Raw genomic sequence first — 26,712 nt, forward strand, 5'->3', positions numbered from 1 at the left:
ACAACATACACCAATGTAACTTCATAAGCACTGGCATCGGGTGAAGCATACAGGGTGTAGTGTTAATGAGGTCAGTCCATAAGAGGGTCATTTAGGAGTCTCTTCTTCAGTGGGGAAGAAGCTGTTTTTGAGTCTGTTCGTGCGTGTTCTCAGACTTCTGTATCTCCTGCCCGATGGAAGAAGTTGGAAGAGTGAGTAAGCCGGGTGGGAGGGATCTTTGATTATACTGCCCGCTTTCCCCAGGCAGCGGGAGGTGTAGATGGAGTCAATGGATGGGAGGCAGGTTCGTGTGATGGACTGGGCGGTGTTCACGACTCTCTGAAGTTTCTTGCGGTCCTGGCCGAGCATGACCGTTATTAACCCTTTCCATACACACAGATATGCAGATCAGCCCAGTGGGCAATGGGACATGCCCAGTGGAAAGGGTGGTGCAGGAGGCAGATTGCTTTTAAACAAAGACTGCGCATGTGCAGTAACCACATTAAAATGAAAAGGTGTGATTGGAGCAGACTTTAAACGGGCAATACGGGCATCCGGCGAATGGGAGAGCTTCCCCCACCCCTCAGTCCTGTAGGTTCTGGAGTCCAGCAAATCCATCAGCTGGGGTAAGGATGGTGCTCATTCTGCTGGTTGTCAGACTCCTGGAGCGAAATTCTCCACCCCGCCCCGCCACATTTCTGCCCCGACCCGCCGGCGGGATGCTCCGTTACGCGGGCCGGTCAATGGGGTTTCCCGTTGTGGGAAGCCCCATGCCGTCGGGAAAACCCCCGGGCGCCGGCAAAACGGAGCATCCCCCGGCGGAGAATGACACCCTGGTCTCTGAGGAGAGGTGCGTCAATGAGAAGCGCTGAGCTCACGGGTAATGATGACTAGTTCTGTGTGTCCTGCAGCTTGTTGGTGCGACCAGTTTGGGACGGTGCCAGATGGACTACCCTGTGACCCTGTCAGCGGAGGACTGTTTCTGTAAGAGGCTGGTGACTGCCGCAGCTGTAACCAGTGCCTGGTGAGTGCACCGCGTGTATCTGCCCCCCCCCCCCCGTGTCTCTGTATCCGCCCCCTCCACCCGGCCCATCCCACCGAGACTGTATCCCCCCCCCCACCCGCCCCCCCCCCCCAACCGTGACTGTATCCCCCCCCCCACCCGGCCCCCCCACCCGACCCCCCCCCCCACCCGGTCACTCCCACCAGGTCCCTCCCCACCCGGCCCCCCCCAACCGGCCCCCCCCCACCCGGCCCTCCCGACCTGGACCCCCCCTCACCCGGCCCACACCCACCCGGCACCCCCCCCACCCGGCCCTTCCCCACCCGGCCCCCCCCACCCGGCCCCCCCCCCCCCAACCGTGATTGTATCTGATCCCCCCACCCGGCCTCCCCCCCACCGAGACTGTATCCGCCCCCCCCCACCGTGACTGTATCCGCCCCCCCACCCGGCCCCCCCCCCACCATGACTGTATCCCCCCCCCACTGTGACTGTATCCCCCCCCACTGTGACTGTATCCCCCCCCACTGTGACTGTATCCGCCCCCCCCACACGCCCCCTCCCCCCCCACCCGCCCCCGCCCCCTCCCCCCCACCGAGACTGTATCCCCCCCCCCCCCACCCGCCCCCCCCCCCCAACCGTGACTGTATCCCCCCCCCCACCCGGCCCCCCCACCCGGTCCCTCCCCACCAGGTCCCTCCCCACCCGGCCCCCCCACCCAGCCCTCCCCACGTGGACCCCCCCCACCCGGCCCCACCCACCCGGCCCCCCCCCCCACCCGGCCCTTCCCCACCCGGCCCCCCCCACCCGGCCCTTCCCCACCCGGCGCCCCCCCACCCGGCCCTTCCCCACCCGGCCTCCCCCACCCGGCCCCCCCCCCACCGAGATTGTATCCGACCCCCCCACCCGGCCCCCCCCAACGAGACTGTATCCGCCCCCCCCCCCCCCCACCCAGCACCACCCCCCCCCCACCGTGGCTGTATCCGCCCCCCCCACCCGGCCCCCCCCCCCCCCCCCACCGTGACTGTATCCCCCCCACCGTGACTGTATCCCCCCCCCACTGTGACTGTATCCCCCCCCCACTGTGACTGTATCCGCCCCCCCACCTGCCCCCCTCCCCTCCCCCCGCCCCCCCCCCCCACCGTGACTGTATCTGCTCCCCCCCACCCGCCCACCCCCCCACCGAGACTGTATCCCCCCCCCCCACTGTGACTGAATGCCCCCCCACAGTGACTGTATCTGCCGCCCCCCCCCACCCGGCCCCCCCACCGAGACTGTATCCCCCCCGGGACCCGGCTCCCCCCCACCGAGACTGTATCCCCCCCCGGACCCGGCCCCCCCCACCGAGACTGTATCGCCCCCCCCCCCCCCACCTGGCACCACCCCCCCCCCCCCCCCACCGTGACTGTATCCGCCCCCCCCCCACCCGGCCCCCCCCCACCGTGACTGTATCCCCCCCACCGTGACTGTATCCCCCCCCACTGTGACTGTATCCCCCCCCCACTGTGACTGTATCCGCCCCCCCACCTGCCCCCTCCCCCGCCCCCCCCCCCCACCGTGACTGTATCTGCCCCCCCCCACCCGCCCACCCCCCCACCGAGACTGTATACCCCCCCCCCCCTGTGACTGCATGCCCCCCCACAGTGACTGTATCTGCCGCCACCCCCCCCCAACCGGCCCCCCCACCGAGACTGTATCCCCCCGCACCCAGCCCCCCCCACCGAGACTGTATCCCCCCCCGGGACCCGGTCCCCCCCCACCGAGACTGTATCCCCCCCGGACCCGGCCCCCCCCACCGAGACTGTATTCCCCCCCGGACCCGGCCCCCCCCACCGAGACAGTATCCCCCCCCGGACCCGGCCCCCCCCACCGAGACTGTATCCCCCCCGGACCCGGCCCCCCCCACCGAGACTGTAGTCCCCCCCCGGACCCGGCCCCCCCCCACCGAGACTGTATCCCCCCCCGGACCTGGCCCCCCCCCCACCGAGACTGTATCCCCCCCCGGACCCGGCCCCCCCCCACCGAGACTGTATCCCCCCCCCCCGGACCCGCCCCCCCCCCCCCACCGAGGACTGTTGCAGGATCCAGGACCCAGTCCCCAGCAGCAGCATCACGCAGCCGGTGTCAGCTTTTCCAGGGGTCAGAGCGACACCAGGCCGAACGTCCCTGGACTCTATCGCACAGACACAAGGGACCCAGGGGGCTGTGTCAAGTTAATTGACCCGTTACAATTGGCCTCAGTGCCTTCTGGACTACGGAGGTGAAAACAGTCAAAGCAGAGCTCCTGGTCCTGATTCCCAGGGTGACTGTGATGGGCACACAGTCAAATAGCCAAGCATCACATATAAAGATGGCCGGCTGTGCAGGGAGGTAGGAGGAGGCGGTTTTGATAAACATTGCCCCATGTAGGAATGGAGATGAAGAAGAAAGGGTACAAATTGATGCTGGCAACGTGAATTTAAAATAAAACTCAGATTTGATGTTTGCGAGCTGCTATTTCTTGATTTACATTATATTCTCCTCGACTCCTTCCCATCTTTCTGATCAGGCCCAACGACCTTGCTGCGGATTTTCCCCTCCCTCATTCAGAAGCTGAGGTTAAGTATGGAAGCCTCATCCCCCTGTTTAACCTGGCAGAGCCTCGAGGAGTCGGCAGCTTTGAGTGGTCCCGTTACAGGACGGGCAGTTTGTGTGAAAGTAGGCTGACCGCTCCTCGCTCCATTCTGTGGGAATGTGAATCTGAGCCAGGCCCAGCCCTGAGGGATTCTGTGTATTTGCCGATATGTAAGTGTGCACGCGTCCATCTCGGAGAGTGTCCACATGTATACGTCTGTCTGTGTGAGAGTGTACCCGTGTGTATATCTGTCTGTGTGAGTGTGTACCCGTGTGTATATCTGTCTGTGTGAGAGTGTACCCGTGTGTATATCTGTCTGTGTGAGAGTGTACCCGTGTGTATATCTGTCTGTGTGAGAGTGTACCCGTGTGTATATCTGTCTGTGTGAGTGTGTACCCGTGTGTATACCTGTCTCTGTGAGAGTGTACCCATGTGTACATAGAACATAGAACATAGAACAATACAGCGCAGTACAGGCCCTTCGGCCCACGATGTTGCACCGAAACAAAAGCCATCTAACCTACACTATGCCATTATCATCCATATGTTTATCCAATAAACTTTTAAATGCCCTCAATGTTGGCGAGTTCACTACTGTAGCAGGTAGGGCATTCCACGGCCTCACTACTCTTTGCGTAAAGAACCTACCTCTGACCTCTGTCCTATATCTATTACCCCTCAGTTTAAAGTTATGTCCCCTCGTGCCAGCCATATCCATCCGCGGGAGAAGGCTCTCACTGTCCACCCTATCCAACCCCCTGATCATTTTGTATGCCTCTATTAAGTCTCCTCTTAACCTTCTTCTCTCCAACGAAAACAACCTCAAGTCCGTCAGCCTTTCCTCATAAGATTTTCCCTCCATACCAGGCAACATCCTGGTAAATCTCCTCTGCACCCGCTCCAAAGCCTCCACGTCCTTCCTATAATGCGGTGACCAGAACTGTACGCAATACTCCAAATGCGGCCGGACCAGAGTTCTGTACAGCTGCAACATGACCTCCCGACTCCGGAACTCAATCCCTCTACCAATAAAGGCCAACACTCCATAGGCCTTCTTCACAACCCTATCAACCTGGGTGGCAACTTTCAGGGATCTATGTACATGGACACCTAGATCCCTCTGCTCAGCCACACTTTCAAGAACTTTACCATTAGCCAAATATTCCGCATTCCTGTTATTCCTTCCAAAGTGAATCACCTCACACTTCTCTACATTAAACTCCATTTGCCACCTCTCAGCCCAGCTCTGCAGCTTATCTATATCCCTCTGTAACCTGCTACATCCTTCCACACTATCGACAACACCATCGACTTTAGTATCATCTGCAAATTTACTCACCCACCCTTCTGTGCCTTCCTCTAGGTCATTGATAAAAATGACAAACAGCAACGGCCCCAGAACAGATCCTTGTGGTACTCCACTTGTGACTGTACTCCATTCTGAACATTTCCCATCAACCACCACCCTCTGTCTTCTTTCAGCTAGCCAATTTCTGATCCACATCTCTAAATCACCCTTAATCCCCAGCCTCCGTATTTTTTGCAATAGCCTACCGTGGGGAACCTTATCAAACGCTTTGCTGAAATCCATATACACCACATCAACTGCTCTACCCTCGTCTACCTGTTCAGTCACCTTCTCAAAGAACTCAATAAGGTTTGTGAGGCATGACCTACCCTTCACAAAGCCATGCTGACTATCCCTGATCATATCATTCCTATCTAGATGATTATAAATCTTGTCCCTTATAATCCCCTCCAAGACTTTACCCACTACAGACGTGAGGCTCACCGGTCTATAGTTGCCGGGGTTGTCTCTGCTCCCCTTTTTGAACAAAGGGACCACATTTGCTGTCCTCCAGTCCTCTGGCACTATTCCTGTAGCCAATGATGACATAAAAATCAAAGCCAAAGGTCCAGCAATCTCTTCCCTGGCCTCCCATAGAATCCTAGGATAAATCCCATCAGGTCCCGGGGACTTATCTATTTTCAGCCTGTCCAGAATTGCCAACACCTCTTCCCTACGTACCTCAATGCCATCTATTCTATTAGCCTGGGGCTCAGCATTCTCCTCCACAACATTATCTTTTTCCTGAGTGAATACTGACGAAAAATATTCATTTAGTATCTCGCCTATCTCTTCAGACTCCACACACAATTTCCCATCCCTGTCCTTGACTGGTCCTACTCTTTCCCTAGTCATTCGCTTATTCCTGACATACCTATAGAAAGCTTTTGGGTTTTCCTTGATCCTTCCTGCCAAATACTTCTCATGTCCCCTCCTTGCTCGTCTTAGCTCTCTCTTTAGATCCTTCCTCGCTACCTTGTAACTATCCATCGCCCCAACCGAAACTTCACACTTCATCTTCACATAGGCCTCCTTCTTCCTCTTAACAAGAGATTCCACTTCCCTGGTAAACCACGGTTCCCTCACTCGACGCCTTCCTCCCTGTCTGACCGGTACATACTTATCAAGAACACGCAGTAGCTGATCCTTGAACAAGCCCCACTTATCCAGTGTGCCCAACACTTGCAGCCTACTTCTCCACCTTATCCCCCCCAAGTCACGTCTAATGGCATCATAATTGCCCTTCCCCCAGCTATAACTCTTGCCCTGCGGTGTATACTTATCCCTTTCCATCATTAACGTAAACGTCACCGAATTGTGGTCACTGTCCCCAAAGTGCTCTCCTACCTCCAAATCCAACACCTGGCCTGGTTCATTACCCAAAACCAAATCCAACGTGGCCTCGCCTCTTGTTGGCCTGTCAACATATTGTTTCAGGAAACCCTCCTGCACACACTGTACAAAAAACGACCCATCTATTGTACTCGAACTATATCTTTTCCAGTCAATATTTGGAAAGTTAAAGTCTCCCATAATAACTACCCTGTTACTTTCGCTCATATCCAGAATCATCTTCGCCATCCTTTCCTCTACATCCCTAGAACTATTAGGAGGCCTATAAAAAACTCCCAACAGGGTGACCTCTCCTTTCCTGTTTCTAACTTCAGCCCATACTACCTCGGCAGAAGAGTCCCCATCTAGCATCCTCTCCGCCACCGTAATACTGCTCTTGACTAGCAGCGCCACACCTCCCCCTCTTTTGCCTCCTTCTCTGAGCTTACTAAAACACCTAAACCCCGGAACCTGCAACATCCATTCCTGTCCCTGCTCTATCCATGTCTCCGAAATGGCCACAACATCGAAGTCCCAGGTACCAACCCACGCTGCCAGTTCCCCTACCTTGTTTCGTATACTCCTGGCATTGAAGTAGACACACTTCAAACCACCTACCTGAACGCTGGCCCCCTCCTGCGACGTCAAATCTGTGCTCCTGACCTCTATACTCTCATTCTCCCTTACCCTAAAACTACAATCCAGGTTCCCATGCCCCTGCTGCATTAGTTTAAACCCCCCCAAAGAGCACTAACAAATCTCCCCCCCAGGATATTTGTGCCCCTCAGGTTCAGATGTAGACCATCCTGTCTGTAGAGGTCCCACCTTCCCCAGAAAGAGCCCCAGTTATCCAAAAATCTGAAACCCTCCCGCCTGCACCATCCCTGTAGCTACGTGTTTAAATGCTCTCTCTCCCTATTCCTCATCTCACTATCACGTGGCACGGGCAACAACCCAGAGATAACAACTCTGTTTGTTCTAGTTCTGAGCTTCCATCCTAGCTCCCTGAAAGCCTGCCTGACATCCTTGTCCCCTTTCCTACCTATGTCGTTAGTGCCAATGTGGACCACGACTTGGGGCTGCTCCCCCTCCCCCCTAAGGACCCGGAAAACACGATCCGAGACATCACGTACCCTTGCACCTGGGAGGCAACATACCAAACGTGAGTCTCTCACGCTCCCACAAAATCTCCTATCTGTGCCCCTGACTATAGAGTCCCCAATTACTAATGCTCTGCTCCTCTCCCCCCTTCCCTTCTGAGCAACAGGGACAGACTCCGTGCCAGAGGCCCGTACCCCATGGCTTACCCCTGGTAAGTCGTCCCCCCCACAAGTATCCAAAGCGGTATACTTGTTTCTCAGGGGAACGACCGCAGGGGATCCCTGCACTGACTGTTTTTTCCCAGTCCCTCTTACAGTTACCCACCTATCTCCAATCTTTGGTGTAACTAATTCCCCGAAGCTGCTATCTATGACCCCCTTCTGCCTCCCGAATGATCCGAAGTTCTTCCAACTCCAGCTCCAGTTCCCTAACTCGGTCTTGGAGGAGCTGGAGATGGCAGCACTTCCTGCAGGTAAAATCAGCAGGGACACTAACTGCATCCCTCACCTCAAACATATCTGTCTGTGTGAGAGTGTACCCGTGTGTATATCTGTCTGTGTGAGAGAGTGTACCCGTGTGTATATCTGTCTGTGTGAGAGTGTACCCGTGTGTATATCTGTCTGTGTGTGAGAGTGTACCCGTGTGTATATCTGTCTGTGTGAGAGTGTACCCGTGTGTATATCTGTCTGTGTGAGAGAGTGTACCCGTGTGTATATCTGTCTGTGTGAGAGTGTACCCGTGTGTATATCTGTCTGTGTGAGAGAGTGTACCCGTGTGTATATCTGTCTGTGTGAGAGTGTACCCGTGTGTATATCTGTCTGTGTGAGAGTGTACCCGTGTGTATATCTGTCTGTGTGAGAGTGTACCCGTGTGTATATCTGTCTGTGTGAGAGAGTGTACCCGTGTGTATACCTGTCTGTGTGAGAGTGTACCCGTGTGTATACCTGTCTGTGTGAGAGTGTACCCGTGTGTATACCTGTGTGTGTGAGAGTGTACCCGTGTGTATATCTGTCTGTGTGAGAGTGTACCCGTGTGTATATCTGTCTGTGTGAGAGTGTACCCGTGTGTATATCTGTCTGTGTGAGAGTGTACCCGTGTGTATATCTGTCTGTGTGAGAGTGTACCCGTGTGTATATCTGTCTGTGTGAGAGTGTACCCATGTGTATATCTGTCTGTGTGAGAGTGTACCCGTGTGTATATCTGTCTGTGTGAGAGTGTACCCGTGTGTATATCTGTCTGTGTGAGAGTGTACCCGTGTGTATATCTGTCTGTGTGAGAGTGTACCCATGTGTATGTCTGTCTGTGTGAGAGTGTAACTGTGTGTATATCTGTCTGTGTGTGAGAGTGTACCCGTGTGTATATCTGTCTGTGTGAGAGTGTAACTGTGTGTATATCTGTCTGTGTGTGAGAGTGTACCCGTGTGTATATCTGTCTGTGTGAGAGTGTAACTGTGTGTATATCTGTCTGTGTATGAGAGTGTACCCGTGTGTATATCTGTCTGTGTGAGAGTGTACCTGTGTGTATATCTGTCTGTGTGAGAGTGTACCCATGTGTATATCTGTCTGTGTGAGAGTGTACCCGTGTGTATATCTGTGTGAGAGTGTACCCATGTGTATATCTGTCTGTGTGAGAGTGTACCCGTGTGTATATCTGTCTCGGTGAGAGTGTACCCGTGTGTATATCTGTCTCGGTGAGAGTGTACCCGTGTGTATATCTGTCTGTGTGAGAGTGTACCCATGTGTATATCTGTCTGTGTGAGAGTGTACCCGTGTGTATATCTGTGTGAGAGTGTACCCGTGTGTATATCTGTCTGTGTGAGAGTGTACCCGTGTGTATATCTGTCTCGGTGAGAGTGTACCCGTGTGTATATCTGTCTGTGTGAGAGTGTACCCATGTGTATATCTGTCTGTGTGAGAGTGTACCCGTGTGTATATCTGTCTGTGTGAGAGTGTCCACATGTATACGTCTGTCTGTGTGAGAGTGTAGCCATGTGTATATCTGTCTGTGTGAGAGTGTACCCGTGTGTATATCTGTTTGTGTGAGAGTGTAACTGTGTGTATATCTGTCTGTGTGTGAGAGTGTACCCGTGTGTATATCTGTCTGTGTGAGAGTGTACCCGTGTGTATATCTGTCTGTGTGAGAGTGTACCCATGTGTATATCTGTCTGTGTGAGAGTGTACCCGTGTGTATATCTGTCTGTGTGAGAGTGTACCCATGTGTATATCTGTCTGTGTGAGAGTGTACCCGTGTGTATATCTGTCTGTGTGTGAGAGTGTACCCGTGTGTATATCTGTTTGTGTGAGAGTGTACCTGTGTGTATATCTGTCTGTGTGTGAGAGTGTACCCGTGTGTATATCTGTTTGTGTGAGAGTGTACCTGTGTGTATATCTGTCTGTGTATGAGAGTGTACCCGTGTGTATATATCTGTCTGTGTGAATGAGTGTACCCGTGTGTATATCTGTCTGTGTGAGAGTGTACCCGTGTGTATATCTGTCTGTGTGAGAGAGTGTACCCGTGTGTATATCTGTCTGTGTATGAGAGTGTACCCGTGTGTAGATCTGTCTGTGTGAGAGTGTACCCGTGTGTATATCTGTCTGTGTGAGAGTGTGTACCCGTGTGTATATATCTGTCTGTGTGAGAGAGTGTACCCGTGTGTATATCTGTCTGTGTTGTACCCGTGTGTATATCTGTCTGTGTGAGAGTGTACCCATGTGTATATCTGTCTGTGTGAGAGTGTACCCATGTGTATATCTGTCTGTGTGAGAGTGTACCCGTGTGTATATCTGTCTGTGTGAGAGTGTCCACATGTATACGTCTGTCTGTGTGAGAGTGTAGCCATGTGTATATCTGTCTGTGTGAGAGTGTACCCGTGTGTATATCTGTTTGTGTGAGAGTGTAACTGTGTGTATATCTGTCTGTGTGTGAGAGTGTACCCGTGTGTATATCTGTCTGTGTGAGAGTGTACCCGTGTGTATATCTGTCTGTGTGAGAGTGTACCCATGTGTATATCTGTCTGTGTGAGAGTGTACCCGTGTGTATATCTGTCTGTGTGAGAGTGTACCCATGTGTATATCTGTCTGTGTGAGAGTGTACCCGTGTGTATATCTGTCTGTGTGTGAGAGTGTACCCGTGTGTATATCTGTTTGTGTGAGAGTGTACCTGTGTGTATATCTGTCTGTGTGTGAGAGTGTACCCGTGTGTATATCTGTTTGTGTGAGAGTGTACCTGTGTGTATATCTGTCTGTGTATGAGAGTGTACCCGTGTGTATATATCTGTCTGTGTGAATGAGTGTACCCGTGTGTATATCTGTCTGTGTGAGAGTGTACCCGTGTGTATATCTGTCTGTGTGAGAGAGTGTACCCGTGTGTATATCTGTCTGTGTATGAGAGTGTACCCGTGTGTAGATCTGTCTGTGTGAGAGTGTACCCGTGTGTATATCTGTCTGTGTGAGAGTGTGTACCCGTGTGTATATATCTGTCTGTGTGAGAGAGTGTACCCGTGTGTATATCTGTCTGTGTTGTACCCGTGTGTATATCTGTCTGTGTGAGAGAGTGTACCCGTGTATATATCTGTCTGTGTGAGAGTGTACCCGTGTGTATACCTGTCTGTGTGAGGAGAGTGTACCTGTGTGTGTGAGAGTGTACCCATGTGTATACCTGTTGTGTGAGAGTGTACCTGTGTGTATATCTGTGTGTGTGAGAGTGTACCTGTGTGTATATCTGTCTGTGTGTGAGAGTGTACCCGTGTGTATATCTGTTAGTGTGAGAGTGTACCTGTGTGTATATCTGTCTGTGTATGAGAGTGTACCCGTGTGTATATATCTGTCTGTGTGAATGAGTGTACCCGTGTGTATATCTGTCTGTGTGAGAGTGTACCCGTGTGTATATCTGTCTGTGTGAGAGAGTGTACCCGTGTGTATATCTGTCTGTGTATGAGAGTGTACCCGTGTGTAGATCTGTCTGTGTGAGAGTGTACCCGTGTGTATATCTGTCTGTGTGAGAGTGTACCCGTGTGTATATCTGTCTGTGTGTGAGAGTGTACCCGTGTGTATATCTGTCTGTGTGAGAGAGTGTACCCGTGTGTATATCTGTCTGTGTGAGAGTGTACCCGTGTGTATATCTGTCTGTGTGAGAGTGTACCCGTGTGTATATCTGTCTGTGTGAGAGTGTACCCGTGTGTATATCTGTCTGTGTGAGAGAGTGTACCCGTGTGTATACCTGTCTGTGTGAGAGTGTACCCGTGTGTATACCTGTCTGTGTGAGAGTGTACCCGTGTGTATACCTGTGTGTGTGAGAGTGTACCCGTGTGTATATCTGTCTGTGTGAGAGTGTACCCGTGTGTATATCTGTCTGTGTGAGAGTGTACCCGTGTGTATATCTGTCTGTGTGAGAGTGTACCCATGTGTATATCTGTCTGTGTGAGAGTGTACCCGTGTGTATATCTGTCTGTGTGAGAGTGTACCCATGTGTATATCTGTCTGTGTGAGAGTGTACCCGTGTGTATATCTGTCTGTGTGAGAGTGTACCCGTGTGTATATCTGTCTGTGTGAGAGTGTACCCGTGTGTATATCTGTCTGTGTGAGAGTGTACCCATGTGTATATCTGTCTGTGTGAGAGTGTACCCGTGTGTATATCTGTCTGTGTGAGAGTGTACCCATGTGTATATCTGTCTGTGTGAGAGTGTAACTGTGTGTATATCTGTCTGTGTGTGAGAGTGTACCCGTGTGTATATCTGTCTGTGTGAGAGTGTAACTGTGTGTATATCTGTCTGTGTGTGAGTGTACCCGTGTGTATATCTGTCTGTGTGAGAGTGTAACTGTGTGTATATCTGTCTGTGTATGAGAGTGTACCCGTGTGTATATCTGTCTGTGTGAGAGTGTACCTGTGTGTATATCTGTCTGTGTGAGAGTGTACCCATGTGTATATCTGTCTGTGTGAGAGTGTACCCGTGTGTATATCTGTGTGAGAGTGTACCCATGTGTATATCTGTCTGTGTGAGAGTGTACCCGTGTGTATATCTGTCTCGGTGAGAGTGTACCCGTGTGTATATCTGTCTCGGTGAGAGTGTACCCGTGTGTATATCTATCTGTGTGAGAGTGTACCCATGTGTATATCTGTCTGTGTGAGAGTGTACCCGTGTGTATATCTGTCTCGGTGAGAGTGTACCCGTGTGTATATCTGTCTGTGTGAGAGTGTACCCATGTGTATATCTGTCTGTGTGAGAGTGTACCCGTGTGTATATCTGTCTGTGTGAGAGTGTCCACATGTATACGTCTGTCTGTGTGAGAGTGTAGCCATGTGTATATCTGTCTGTGTGAGAGTGTACCCGTGTGTATATCTGTTTGTGTGAGAGTGTAACTGTGTGTATATCTGTCTGTGTGTGAGAGTGTACCCGTGTGTATATCTGTCTGTGTGAGAGTGTACCCGTGTGTATATCTGTCTGTGTGAGAGTGTACCCATGTGTATATCTGTCTGTGTGAGAGTGTACCCGTGTGTATATCTGTCTGTGTGAGAGTGTACCCATGTGTATATCTGTCTGTGTGAGAGTGTACCCGTGTGTATATCTGTCTGTGTGTGAGAGTGTACCCGTGTGTATATCTGTTTGTGTGAGAGTGTACCTGTGTGTATATCTGTCTGTGTGTGAGAGTGTACCCGTGTGTATATCTGTTTGTGTGAGAGTGTACCTGTGTGTATATCTGTCTGTGTATGAGAGTGTACCCGTGTGTATATATCTGTCTGTGTGAATGAGTGTACCCGTGTGTATATCTGTCTGTGTGAGAGTGTACCCGTGTGTATATCTGTCTGTGTGAGAGTGTAACTGTGTGTATATCTGTCTGTGTATGAGAGTGTACCCGTGTGTATATCTGTCTGTGTGAGAGTGTACCTGTGTGTATATCTGTCTGTGTGAGAGTGTACCCATGTGTATATCTGTCTGTGTGAGAGTGTACCCGTGTGTATATCTGTGTGAGAATGTACCCATGTGTATATCTGTCTGTGTGAGAGTGTACCCGTGTGTATATCTGTCTCGGTGAGAGTGTACCCGTGTGTATATCTGTCTCGGTGAGAGTGTACCCGTGTGTATATCTGTCTGTGTGAGAGTGTACCCATGTGTATATCTGTCTGTGTGAGAGTGTACCCGTGTGTATATCTGTGTGAGAGTGTACCCGTGTGTATATCTGTCTGTGTGAGAGTGTACCCGTGTGTATATCTGTCACGGTGAGAGTGTACCCGTGTGTATATCTGTCTGTGTGAGAGTGTACCCATGTGTATATCTGTCTGTGTGAGAGTGTACCCGTGTGTATATCTGTCTGTGTGAGAGTGTCCACATTTATACGTCTGTCTGTGTGAGAGTGTAGCCATGTGTATATCTGTCTGTGTGAGAGTGTACCCGTGTGTATATCTGTTTGTGTGAGAGTGTAACTGTGTGTATATCTGTCTGTGTGTGAGAGTGTACCCGTGTGTATATCTGTCTGTGTGAGAGTGTACCCGTGTGTATATCTGTCTGTGTGAGAGTGTACCCATGTGTATATCTGTCTGTGTGAGAGTGTACCCGTGTGTATATCTGTCTGTGTGAGAGTGTACCCATGTGTATATCTGTCTGTGTGAGAGTGTACCCGTGTGTATATCTGTCTGTGTGTGAGAGTGTACCCGTGTGTATATCTGTCTGTGTATGAGAGTGTACCCGTGTGTATATATCTGTCTGTGTGAATGAGTGTACCCGTGTGTATATCTGTCTGTATGAGAGTGTACCCGTGTGTATATCTGTCTGTGTGAGAGAGTGTACCCGTGTGTATATCTGTCTGTGTATGAGAGTGTACCCGTGTGTAGATCTGTCTGTGTGAGAGTGTACCCGTGTGTATATCTGTCTGTGTGAGAGTGTGTACCCGTGTGTATATATCTGTCTGTGTGAGAGAGTGTACCCGTGTGTATATCTGTCTGTGTTGTACCCGTGTGTATATCTGTCTGTGTGAGAGTGTACCCATGTGTATATCTGTCTGTGTGAGAGTGTACCCATGTGTATATCTGTCTGTGTGAGAGTGTACCCGTGTGTATATCTGTCTGTGTGAGAGTGTCCACATGTATACGTCTGTCTGTGTGAGAGTGTAGCCATGTGTATATCTGTCTGTGTGAGAGTGTACCCGTGTGTATATCTGTTTGTGTGAGAGTGTAACTGTGTGTATATCTGTCTGTGTGTGAGAGTGTACCCGTGTGTATATCTGTCTGTGTGAGAGTGTACCCGTGTGTATATCTGTCTGTGTGAGAGTGTACCCATGTGTATATCTGTCTGTGTGAGAGTGTACCCGTGTGTATATCTGTCTGTGTGAGAGTGTACCCATGTGTATATCTGTCTGTGTGAGAGTGTACCCGTGTGTATATCTGTCTGTGTGTGAGAGTGTACCCGTGTGTATATCTGTTTGTGTGAGAGTGTACCTGTGTGTATATCTGTCTGTGTGTGAGAGTGTACCCGTGTGTATATCTGTTTGTGTGAGAGTGTACCTGTGTGTATATCTGTCTGTGTATGAGAGTGTACCCGTGTGTATATATCTGTCTGTGTGAATGAGTGTACCCGTGTGTATATCTGTCTGTGTGAGAGTGTACCCGTGTGTATATCTGTCTGTGTGAGAGAGTGTACCCGTGTGTATATCTGTCTGTGTATGAGAGTGTACCCGTGTGTAGATCTGTCTGTGTGAGAGTGTACCCGTGTGTATATCTGTCTGTGTGAGAGTGTGTACCCGTGTGTATATATCTGTCTGTGTGAGAGAGTGTACCCGTGTGTATATCTGTCTGTGTTGTACCCGTGTGTATATCTGTCTGTGTGAGAGAGTGTACCCGTGTATATATCTGTCTGTGTGAGAGTGTACCCGTGTGTATACCTGTCTGTGTGAGGAGAGTGTACCTGTGTGTGTGAGAGTGTACCCATGTGTATACCTGTTGTGTGAGAGTGTACCTGTGTGTATATCTGTCTGTGTGTGAGAGTGTACCCGTGTGTATATCTGTTTGTGTGAGAGTGTACCTGTGTGTATATCTGTCTGTGTATGAGAGTGTACCCGTGTGTATATATCTGTCTGTGTGAATGAGTGTACCCGTGTGTATATCTGTCTGTGTGAGAGTGTACCCGTGTGTATATCTGTCTGTGTGAGAGAGTGTACCCGTGTGTATATCTGTCTGTGTATGAGAGTGTACCCGTGTGTAGATCTGTCTGTGTGAGAGTGTACCCGTGTGTATATCTGTCTGTGTGAGAGTGTACCCGTGTGTATATCTGTCTGTGTGTGAGAGTGTACCCGTGTGTATATCTGTCTGTGTGAGAGAGTGTACCCGTGTGTATATCTGTCTGTGTGAGAGTGTACCCGTGTGTATATCTGTCTGTGTGAGAGTGTACCCGTGTGTATATCTGTCTGTGTGAGAGTGTACCCGTGTGTATATCTGTCTGTGTGAGAGAGTGTACCCGTGTGTATACCTGTCTGTGTGAGAGTGTACCCGTGTGTATACCTGTCTGTGTGAGAGTGTACCCGTGTGTATACCTGTGTGTGTGAGAGTGTACCCGTGTGTATATCTGTCTGTGTGAGAGTGTACCCGTGTGTATATCTGTCTGTGTGAGAGTGTACCCGTGTGTATATCTGTCTGTGTGAGAGTGTACCCGTGTGTATATCTGTCTGTGTGAGAGTGTACCCGTGTGTATATCTGTCTGTGTGAGAGTGTACCCCTGTGTATATCTGTCTGTGTGAGAGTGTACCCGTGTGTATATCTGTCTGTGTGAGAGTGTACCCGTGTGTATATCTGTCTGTGTGAGAGTGTACCCGTGTGTATATCTGTCTGTGTGAGAGTGTACCCATGTGTATATCTGTCTGTGTGAGAGTGTACCCGTGTGTATATCTGTCTGTGTGAGAGTGTACCCGTGTGTATATCTGTCTGTGTGAGAGTGTAACTGTGTGTATATCTGTCTGTGTATGAGAGTGTACCCGTGTGTATATCTGTCTGTGTGAGAGTGTACCTGTGTGTATATCTGTCTGTGTGAGAGTGTACCCATGTGTATATCTGTCTGTGTGAGAGTGTACCCGTGTGTATATCTGTGTGAGAGTGTACCCATGTGTATATCTGTCTGTGTGAGAGTGTACCCGTGTGTATATCTGTCTCGGTGAGAGTGTACCCGTGTGTATATCTGTCTGTGTGAGAGTGTACCCATGTGTATATCTGTCTGTGTGAGAGTGTACCCGTGTGTATATCTGTCTGTGTGAGAGTGTCCACATGTATACGTCTGTCTGTGTGAGAGTGTAGCCATGTGTATATCTGTCTGTGTGAGAGTGTACCCGTGTGTATATCTGTTTGTGTGAGAGTGTAACTGTGTGTATATCTGTCTGTGTGTGAGAGTGTACCCGTGTGTATATCTGTCTGTGTGAGAGTGTACCCGTGTGTATATCTGTCTGTGTGAGAGTGTACCCATGTGTATATCTGTCTGTGTGAGAGTGTACCCGTGTGTATATCTGTCTGTGTGAGAGTGTACCCATGTGTATATCTGTCTGTGTGAGAGTGTACCCGTGTGTATATCTGTCTGTGTGTGAGAGTGTACCCGTGTGTATATCTGTTTGTGTGAGAGTGTACCTGTGTGTATATCTGTCTGTGTGTGAGAGTGTACCCGTGTGTATATCTGTTTGTGTGAGAGTGTACCTGTGTGTATATCTGTCTGTGTATGAGAGTGTACCCGTGTGTATATATCTGTCTGTGTGAATGAGTGTACCCGTGTGTATATCTGTCTGTGTGAGAGTGTACCCGTGTGTATATCTGTCTGTGTGAGAGAGTGTACCCGTGTGTATATCTGTCTGTGTATGAGAGTGTACCCGTGTGTAGATCTGTCTGTGTGAGAGTGTACCCGTGTGTATATCTGTCTGTGTGAGAGTGTGTACCCGTGTGTATATATCTGTCTGTGTGAGAGAGTGTACCCGTGTGTATATCTGTCTGTGTTGTACCCGTGTGTATATCTGTCTGTGTGAGAGTGTACCCATGTGTATATCTGTCTGTGCGAGAGTGTACCCATGTGTATATCTGTCTGTGTGAGAGTGTACCCGTGTGTATATCTGTCTGTGTGAGAGTGTCCACATGTATACGTCTGTCTGTGTGAGAGTGTAGCCATGTGTATATCTGTCTGTGTGAGAGTGTACCCGTGTGTATATCTGTTTGTGTGAGAGTGTAACTGTGTGTATATCTGTCTGTGTGTGAGAGTGTACCCGTGTGTATATCTGTCTGTGTGAGAGTGTACCCGTGTGTATATCTGTCTGTGTGAGAGTGTACCCATGTGTATATCTGTCTGTGTGAGAGTGTACCCGTGTGTATATCTGTCTGTGTGAGAGTGTACCCATGTGTATATCTGTCTGTGTGAGAGTGTACCCGTGTGTATATCTGTCTGTGTGTGAGAGTGTACCCGTGTGTATATCTGTTTGTGTGAGAGTGTACCTGTGTGTATATCTGTCTGTGTGTGAGAGTGTACCCGTGTGTATATCTGTTTGTGTGAGAGTGTACCTGTGTGTATATCTGTCTGTGTATGAGAGTGTACCCGTGTGTATATATCTGTCTGTGTGAATGAGTGTACCCGTGTGTATATCTGTCTGTGTGAGAGTGTACCCGTGTGTATATCTGTCTGTGTGAGAGAGTGTACCCGTGTGTATATCTGTCTGTGTATGAGAGTGTACCCGTGTGTAGATCTGTCTGTGTGAGAGTGTACCCGTGTGTATATCTGTCTGTGTGAGAGTGTGTACCCGTGTGTATATATCTGTCTGTGTGAGAGAGTGTACCCGTGTGTATATCTGTCTGTGTTGTACCCGTGTGTATATCTGTCTGTGTGAGAGAGTGTACCCGTGTATATATCTGTCTGTGTGAGAGTGTACCCGTGTGTATACCTGTCTGTGTGAGGAGAGTGTACCTGTGTGTGTGAGAGTGTACCCATGTGTATACCTGTTGTGTGAGAGTGTACCTGTGTGTATATCTGTGTGTGTGAGAGTGTACCTGTGTGTATATCTGTCTGTGTGTGAGAGTGTACCCGTGTGTATATCTGTTTGTGTGAGAGTGTACCTGTGTGTATATCTGTCTGTGTATGAGAGTGTACCCGTGTGTATATATCTGTCTGTGTGAATGAGTGTACCCGTGTGTATATCTGTCTGTGTGAGAGTGTACCCGTGTGTATATCTGTCTGTGTGAGAGAGTGTACCCGTGTGTATATCTGTCTGTGTATGAGAGTGTACCCGTGTGTAGATCTGTCTGTGTGAGAGTGTACCCGTGTGTATATCTGTCTGTGTGAGAGTGTGTACCCGTGTGTATATATCTGTCTGTGTGAGAGAGTGTACCCGTGTGTATATCTGTCTGTGTTGTACCCGTGTGTATATCTGTCTGTGTGAGAGAGTGTACCCGTGTGTATATCTGTCTGTGTGAGAGTGTACCCGTGTGTATACCTGTCTGTGTGAGGAGAGTGTACCTGTGTGTGTGAGAGTGTACCCGTGTGTATACCTGTGTGTGTGAGTGTACCTGTGTGTATATCTGTGTGTGTGAGAGTGTACCCTTGTGTATATCTGTGTGTGTGAGAGTGTACCCGTGTGTATATCTGTGTGTGTGTGTACCCGTGTCTATACCTGTGTGTGTGAGAGTGTACCCTTGTGTATATCTGTGTGTGTGAGAGTGTGTACCCGTGTGTATACCTGTCTCTGTGAGAGTGTACCCATGTGTATATCTGTCTGTGTGTGAGAGTGTACCCGTGTGTATATCTGTCTGTGTCAGAGAGTGTACCCGTGTGTATACCTGTGTGGATGAGAGTGTACCCGTGTGTATATCTGTGTGTGTGAGTGTACCCGTGTGTATATCTGTCTGTGTGTGTGAGTGTACCCGTGTGTATACCTGTCTGTGTGTGAGTGTACCCGTGTGTATACCTGTGTGTGAGAGTGTGTCCGTGTGTATACCTGTGTGTGAGAGTGTGTACCCATGTGTATACCTGTCTCTGTGAGAGTGTACCCATGTGTATATCTGTCTGTGTGAGAGAGTGTACCCGTGTGTATATCTGTCTGTGTGAGAGAGTGCACCTGTGTGTATATCTGTCTGTGTGTGAGAGTGTACCCGTGTGTATATCTGTCTGTGTGAGAGAGTGTACCCGTGTGTATACCTGTCAGTGTGAGAGTGTACCCGTGTGTATATCTGTCTGTGTGAGAGTGTACCCGTGTGTATATCTGTCTCTGTGAGAGTGTACCCGTGTGTATATCTGTCTGTGTGTGAGAGTGTACCCGTGTGTATATCTGTCCGTGTGTGAGAGTGTACCCGTGTGTATATCTGTCTGTGTCAGAGAGTGTACCCGTGTGTATACCTGTGTGTGTGAGAGTGTACCTGTGTGTATATCTGTGTGTGTGAGTGTACCCGTGTGTATATCTGTGTGTGTGAGTGTACCTGTGTGTATACCTGTCTCTGTGAGAGTGTACCCGTGTGTATATCTGTGTGTGTGAGGGCATTCCACGGCCCCACGCAAAGAGTGGTGAGGCCGTGGAATGCCCTACCTGCTACAGTAGTGAACTCGCCAACATTGAGGGCATTTAAAAGTTTATTGGATAAGCAGATGGATGATAATGGCATAGTGTAGGTTAGATGGCTTTTGTTTTGGTGCAACATCGTGGGCCGAAGGGCCTGTACTGCGCTGTATTGTTCTATGTTCTATGAGTGTACCCGTGTGTATATTGTGTGTGTGAGTGTACCCGTGTGTATACCTTTCTCTGTGGGAGTGTACCCGTGTGTGTATCTGTGTGTGTGAGAGAGTGTACCTGTGTGTATACCTGTCTCTGTGAGAGTGTACCCGTGTGTATATCTGTCTCTGTGGGAGTGTACCTGTGTGTATTCCTGTCTCTGTGAGAGTGTACCCGTGTGTGTATATTGTGTGTGTGAGAGTGTACCCGTGTGTATATCTGTCTCTGTGAGAGTGTACGCCTGCCTGTGTGGAATAAGCCCTGTTGTACCTGACTCAGCTGGATGATGTGAGTCTGATGTTCTGATTTGCCGCAGGTTGAGCACTGGGCACTGAGCCATGACCTCAATGGCTGCCGAGCATGTGACTGTGATGTGGGAGGAGCATATGACAACCAGTGAGTAGAAAATTCATTCAATTTAATGTTCCTCAATAACGTATTTGAAAGGCTGGGATTGTGACTGGGATTCGGGAGAGAATCGTCCATCCACAACGCAGCGAGGGAAGGAATTTCAATGGTCAGAAATTGTTTGCGGGAGATTGCTGTTCTGTTTTCTGGTCAACTGCTTGAGAAGATTAATGTGTTTCTTTAATTTGCTGAAACAATTGTCTGATCCTGTTGGTAACGGGAACTTTCCCCCTTTCGAGCACTACAGATCAAATCAAACACACTCGGGGACGGCACAGGAGAGGTAACGTACATAAAAACATTAGAAATGGAGGCAGCAGGAGGCAATTCGGCCCCTCGAGCCTGCTCTGCCGTTCGATAAGATCACAGCTGATCCTCTATGTGAACTTCACTTTCCTGCCTAGTCACATAGACTTTGATTCTCTTCATACCTAAAAACCTATCGATGTCGTTCCTGAATATGTTTATTCTCTGAGCATCGAGATGTCTGAGGCAGAGACCTCCAAACATTCACAGCGCACTGAGTGAATACATTTCTCCTTATCTCACCTTGCGTCTGAACAAGGATGAGGAGAAGGCCATGCCCCTCGAACCTGCACCACTATTTAGTAAGATTCCGGCTGGTTGGCCAGTATCCTGAAATCTGCACCTGCCCGCCCCTTTGCTGACCGAGAATCTGCACCTGCCCGCCCCTTTGCTGACCGAGAATCTGCACCTGCCCGCCCCTTTGCTGACCGAGAATCTGCACCTGCCCGCCCCTTTGCTGACCGAGAATCTGTCCACCTGCCCGCCCCTTTGCTGACCGAGAATCTGCACCTGCCCGCCCCTTTGCTGACCGAGAATCTGTCCACCTCTGCTTCACGAATCTTCAGACTGATTCCACCATCTCTTCCGAAAGAGTTCCAAAGAGTCACCATCCTCTGGGTGAAAACGGAGGCACAGTGGTTAGCACTGCTGCCTCACAAGCACCAGGGTCCCAGGTTCGATTCCGGCTTGGGTCACTGTCTGTGCGGAGTCTGCACGTTCTCCCTGTGTCTGCGTGGGTTTCCTCCGGGTGCTCCGGTTTCCTCCCACAGTCCAAAGATGTGCAGGTTAGGTGGATTGGCCATGATAGATTGCCCTAGTGTGCAGGGATGTGCAGGTTAGGTTACGAGGATAGGGCGGGGCGAATGGGAGGGTGGACCTGGCTAGGGGGCTCTTTCGGTGGGTTGGTACAGGTCCGATGGGCCGAATGGCCTCCTTCTGCACTATCGGGGGGCGTCATTCTCCGACCCCCCGCCGGGTCGGAGAATGGCCGTTGGCCGCCGTGAATCCCGCCCCCGCCCCCGCCGAAGTCTCCGAAGGGAGAAAAGTCGGCGGGGCGTTAATGGCGCCGCTGCCGCGGAGAATGTCACGGGTCTGCGCAAGGCAGCCGATTTTCGGCCTGCCGATATTCTCCCTTCCGGATGGGCCGAAGTCCCGTCGACGTGATGACCGTTCACGTCGACGTCAATCAAACCTCCTTTTCATCGGCGTGACCCGGTGCTCCAGGCTCACGCCGACCAGCGAGGAGGTGAGTGACGGCCTGGGGGGTTGGCTCTGGGCAGGAAATGGCGTGGCCGCAGACTGATTGCCTGAGGAGAGGTGTGTCTCGGCTTGTGTGTGTGTGTGTGTGCGGCGGGGGGGGGGGGGGGTGGTTAGAGTAGTCTGGGCTCCGGGGGAGTGCCGGGAGGGGGTCCGTGCCGGGGTGGAGGTTGGGGGGGGGGGGTCCGTGCCGGGGTGGAGGTTGGGGGTTGGGGAGGGGTTCCGTGCTGGGGTGGAGGTTGGGGGGGGGTCCGTGCTGGGGTGGAGGTTGGGGGTTGGGGAGGGGGTCCGTGCCGGGGTGGAGGTTGGGGGTTGGGGAGGGGGTCCGTGCCGGGGTGGAGGTTGGGGGGGGGGGGTCCGTGCCGGGGTGGAGGTTGGGGAGGGGTTCCGTGCCGGGGTGGAGGTTGGGGGGGGGGTCCGTGCCGGGGTGGAGGTTGGGGGTTGGGGAGGGGTTCCGTGCCGGGGTGGAGGTTGGGGGGGGTCCGTGCTGGGGTGGGGGTTGGGGAGGGGGTCCGTGCCGGGGTGGAGGTTGGGGGTTGGGGAGGGGGTCCGTGCCGGGGTGGAGGTTGGGGGGGGGGGTCCGTGCCGGGGTGGAGGTTGGGGAGGGGGTCCGTGCCGGGGTGGAGGTTGGGGGTTGTGGAGGGGGTCCGTGTCGGGGTGGAGGTTGGGGGGGGGGGGTCCGTGCCGGGGTGGAGGTTGGGGGTTGGGGAGGGGTTCCGTGCCGGGGTGGAGGTTGGGGAGGGTTTCCGTGCCGGGGTGGAGGTTGGGGGGGGGGGTCCGTGCTGGGGTGGAGGTTGGGGGTTGGGGAGGGGGTCCGTGCCGGGGTGGAGGTTGGGGGTTGGGGAGGGGGTCCGTGCCGGGGTGGGTGATGGGAGGGCAAATGAGTTGGTCCACCTGGCCAGGTGCCAGCCTCCAACAGTTGGACCCATGCGGTCCATGCCACCTGGCTGGGGGGAGGAGGGGATATGGGCAATGATGACATGTCGTCGTTCCCCTCCCCCCCACCAGGTCGTCATGTTTTCAGATTATCCAGCGATGTTGGCCGCCGTGGTGGCAGCCGCTCATGTCTATGTTGCCCTGGATGAGGAGGAGGAGGAGGAGGAGGAGCGTGCCAGAGAGGCGGCGCAGGCTGCCGCAGAGGGGCAGGCGGCAGCCGCCCAGGCTGGAGGGACACCTGACCGACAGGACGAGGAGGGGGAGGAGGACGTCGCGGCCCCACGGCAACAGAGGCACCCGAGGGCGCCCCGTGTGTACCGGCCCCGGCAGTCATACCAGGACCTCACGGACCGGGAATGCAGGAGGAGACTCCGGATGAGCCGGGAAACCGTGGCACACATCTGCCACCTGCTGGCACACCTGTCACCGCGTGGCACTGGCGGGGGACACCCTCTCCCCGTGTCCGTCAAGGTTACGGTGGCCCTGAACTTTTATGCAACGGGGTCATTCCAGGCACCGAGTGGGGACCTGTCCGGCATATCGCAGACATCGGTGCATCGGTGCATCCGGGCAGTGACAGATGCCCTTTATGCCATGGCGCACCGCTACATCCGCTTCCCCGTGGACCGGGCCAGCCAAGATGCCCGGGCCGTGGGCTTCTCTGCCATTGCCGGGTTCCCCATGGTCCAGGGCGCGATCGATGGGATGCACGTCGCCGTGCGGCCACCTGCAGATAACAGGGCCGTGTTCACTAATAGGAAGGGGACCTATTCGATGAACGTACAGGTGGTCTGCGACCACCGCATGATGATCCTGCACGTCTGCGTCCGTTACCCAGGCAGTGTACACGACTCATTCGTGTTGTCGCGGTCATCCATCCCCGGCATGTACGAGGGACGCCATCCCCGGCTGAGGGGCTGGTTGCTGGGCGACAGGGGCTACCCATTGCGATCGTGGCTGATGACGCCTATACGGAGGCCACGCAATGAGGCGGAGAACCGCTACAATGATGCCCATGTAGCGACAAGGGGAGTGATCGAGAGGTGCTTTGGCGTGCTGAAGATGCGTTTCAGGTGCCTGGACCTCTCTGGGGGCGCCCTCCAGTATCGGTCAGATAGGGTCGGCCGCATCATTGTGGTGTGCTGCGTCCTGCACAACATAGCCCAGCAGAGGGGCGATGTGCCGCAGGCAGAGGAGGGCGGAGTGGAGGAGCAGCAGGAAGAGGCCCAGTCCTCCCCAGATGAGGGGGATGGGGGCAATGGTCAGGGCAGACGGGGTAGACACAGGCGGGTGGCTGTCCACCGTTACCGGCTGGCCCAGCGGGCACGGGACAGACTGATAGACGCCCGCTTCACTGACTAGATGGGCGTGGGAATCGGGTAGTATGGCCACAGACCGCACACCATGACAACAGCCGACCACCCACACCCCCCACCCATCCATCCACCCAGCACCATCACCCCCCTCCCCAACCCCACACACCCCACCCGCATGCACACCACCCCCCCACTCCCAATTGCCGATCCACCGGCGGCACAACGGGCCGGGCTCACCCAGTTGCGGGTGGACGCGTGTCTATCGCAGGCCATGGAGAATGATGACAACCCGCCTCCGATGAGCTCCTGGCTCTACATCGTTGGACTATGTCTGACCCATGGCCACAGTACCACCATCCACCCGGACCATCCCTGCATGCGGCTGTGACACTGCAGCGCACGGTCCCGTCCTCTGCCCGGGGGATGTTGATGGCGGCCCAGGGGGAAGGGGGCAGACTCACCTGGGGCTGAGGTAAGACCACCCCTCACACACACACTTGCGCTCAACGTACATGACACCCCCGCACACTTTGGACAGAGCACAAAGGCAGCTTCGGTAGGTGTAACATTGACTTTAATAACCAAAGGAGTTCATGCACGTGCCCTAGCGCCTAAAACTCATCTGTGCCCTGCACCCGTGCCAACTTACTCAGTGTCTAATTGTTTGGCCTTACGGGCCCTTTGACTACGTCTACGTGGTTCCCCAGACGGTACAGCAGAACTGGAGGTGGACTCCTGTGATTCCTGCCCTCTGACACTGGATCCCTTTGGCGGCCGTTTCCTGGGGCGTCCTGGCCTAGATGGGCCAGGCTGCGGCCCGGGCGACTGGGATGGCGAGCTGCCAGCCTGTCCTGCCCGTTGCCCACCCGATGCACCTGGGACGGAAGGGGGGGAGTCCGAGGTGTCGCGGTGTACCGGGACCTCCCCTACAGAGGGAGCCGGGACGGACCACACCACCTCCTCCTCCCTCGGGGTGCCCGATGGCCCCCAGGCCTCTACATGGGTGGGGGATGCGAACGGACTGGCCATCCGACGCGCCCCCGACATCTGGCGCTGCCAGTCCTGGAGGCCCGTGCTGGTATCGACAGGGGCAGCCATGGAGCCCAGGGGGTTGTCGAACCCTGTCTGCGACAGTGCGACGCCAGCTCGCACATGGCCACTGGCGCCGATGCCCTCAGCGATGGCCTGCTGAGACTGGGCCATGGCCTGCAGAGACTGGGCCATGGCCTGCAGAGACTGGGCTATGGCCTGCTGAGACTGGGCCATGGCCTGCTGAGACTGGGCTATGGCGTTGAGCGCCTCTGCCATCTGGCGCTGGCACTGGCTCATGGCCTCCTGTGAGAGGGCAGCCATTTCCTGGGCCACAGACGCCGCCTGCACGGAAGGCCCCAGGCCTCGCAAACCGTTCCCCATGTCTGACACCGTCGCACCCATTGCCTCCACCGCGGACGCCACCCGTGCGGTGTCAGCCTGGGTGGCACGCATGACCGGGACCACTCCCAGCTCCTGGACGCGGGTGGACTCCTCCGCCGCAAGCCACCCGTCACCCTATTCGCTCGTCTCCGTGTCGGTGGTTGCATCGGATCTATGTGTGGGTGTGGTAACTGCAGGAACCCGGGATCCATCTGGGCGGCAGATGTTCGCTTGGCCTGGGCTGCCCTCCGACCGCCCGGTCCCTCTGCTGCTCCTACCTCCACCTGCTGTACCGGGACGGCTGTGTTGTGCGCACCAGTGAGTGTACCAGACGCCTCATCACTAAAGTGCCCAACCGTGGTGAGTGTTTCTGCGATGGTGGAGGGTGTTGGTGACAGCAGTGGCGTTGTGTCGTGCTCTTCGTCCCACTCTGAGTCCATGGCACTTTGGGGTGGGGGTTCGTCTCCACCCATCCACTCTGAGTCACTGTCCGGTCTTTCGTCTTCCCGGGTAGGGGTGTCCTGGGTAGTGCTGTCCCGGGTAGTGCTGTCCCGGGTAGTGCTGTCCCGGGTAGTGCTGTCCCGGGTAGGGGTGTCCTGGGTAGTGGTGTCCCGGGTAGGGGTGTCCTGGATAGTGGTGTCCTGGGTAGTGGTGTCCTGGCTCGGATGTGACGGGGGCCTGTGGCTGCCCCCCTCATCGCTGGGTGGTCGCTCCCGCACGTGACGGGGGTGTCGTCTCCCTGTTGCTCCAGGTCTCTCCGTCTCCTGTGGTCTCCGAGGGGCATCCTGCGGGCGTCGCATGCTGGAGGGTCCGGGTCTCTCCGTCTCCCGTGGTCTCCGAGGGGCATCCTGCGGGCGTCGCATGCTGGAGGGTGCGGGTCTCTCCGTCTCCCGTGGTCTCGGAGGGGCATCCTGCGGGCGTCGCATGCTGGAGGGTGCGGGTCTCTCCGTCTCCCGTGGTCTCGGAGGGGCATCCTGCGGGCGTCGCATGCT

General features: G+C 53.3%; 1 protein-coding gene across 1 annotated transcript in view; it reads left to right on the forward strand.

Annotated features, from left to right (window-relative positions):
* LOC140388644 (laminin subunit beta-2-like) overlaps positions 1–26,712 on the forward strand; it is a 305,667-nt gene that overhangs the window by 99,379 nt on the left and 179,576 nt on the right. Inside the window, 4 exon segments of the mRNA XM_072473108.1 lie at positions 891–952; positions 954–978; positions 981–1,003; positions 20,401–20,480. Of these exon segments, the coding sequence (XP_072329209.1) occupies positions 891–952; positions 954–978; positions 981–1,003; positions 20,401–20,480 (190 nt within the window).

This window comes from Scyliorhinus torazame, chromosome 13 (assembly GCF_047496885.1).
Source record: "Scyliorhinus torazame isolate Kashiwa2021f chromosome 13, sScyTor2.1, whole genome shotgun sequence".
Lineage (NCBI taxonomy): Eukaryota > Metazoa > Chordata > Chondrichthyes > Carcharhiniformes > Scyliorhinidae > Scyliorhinus > Scyliorhinus torazame.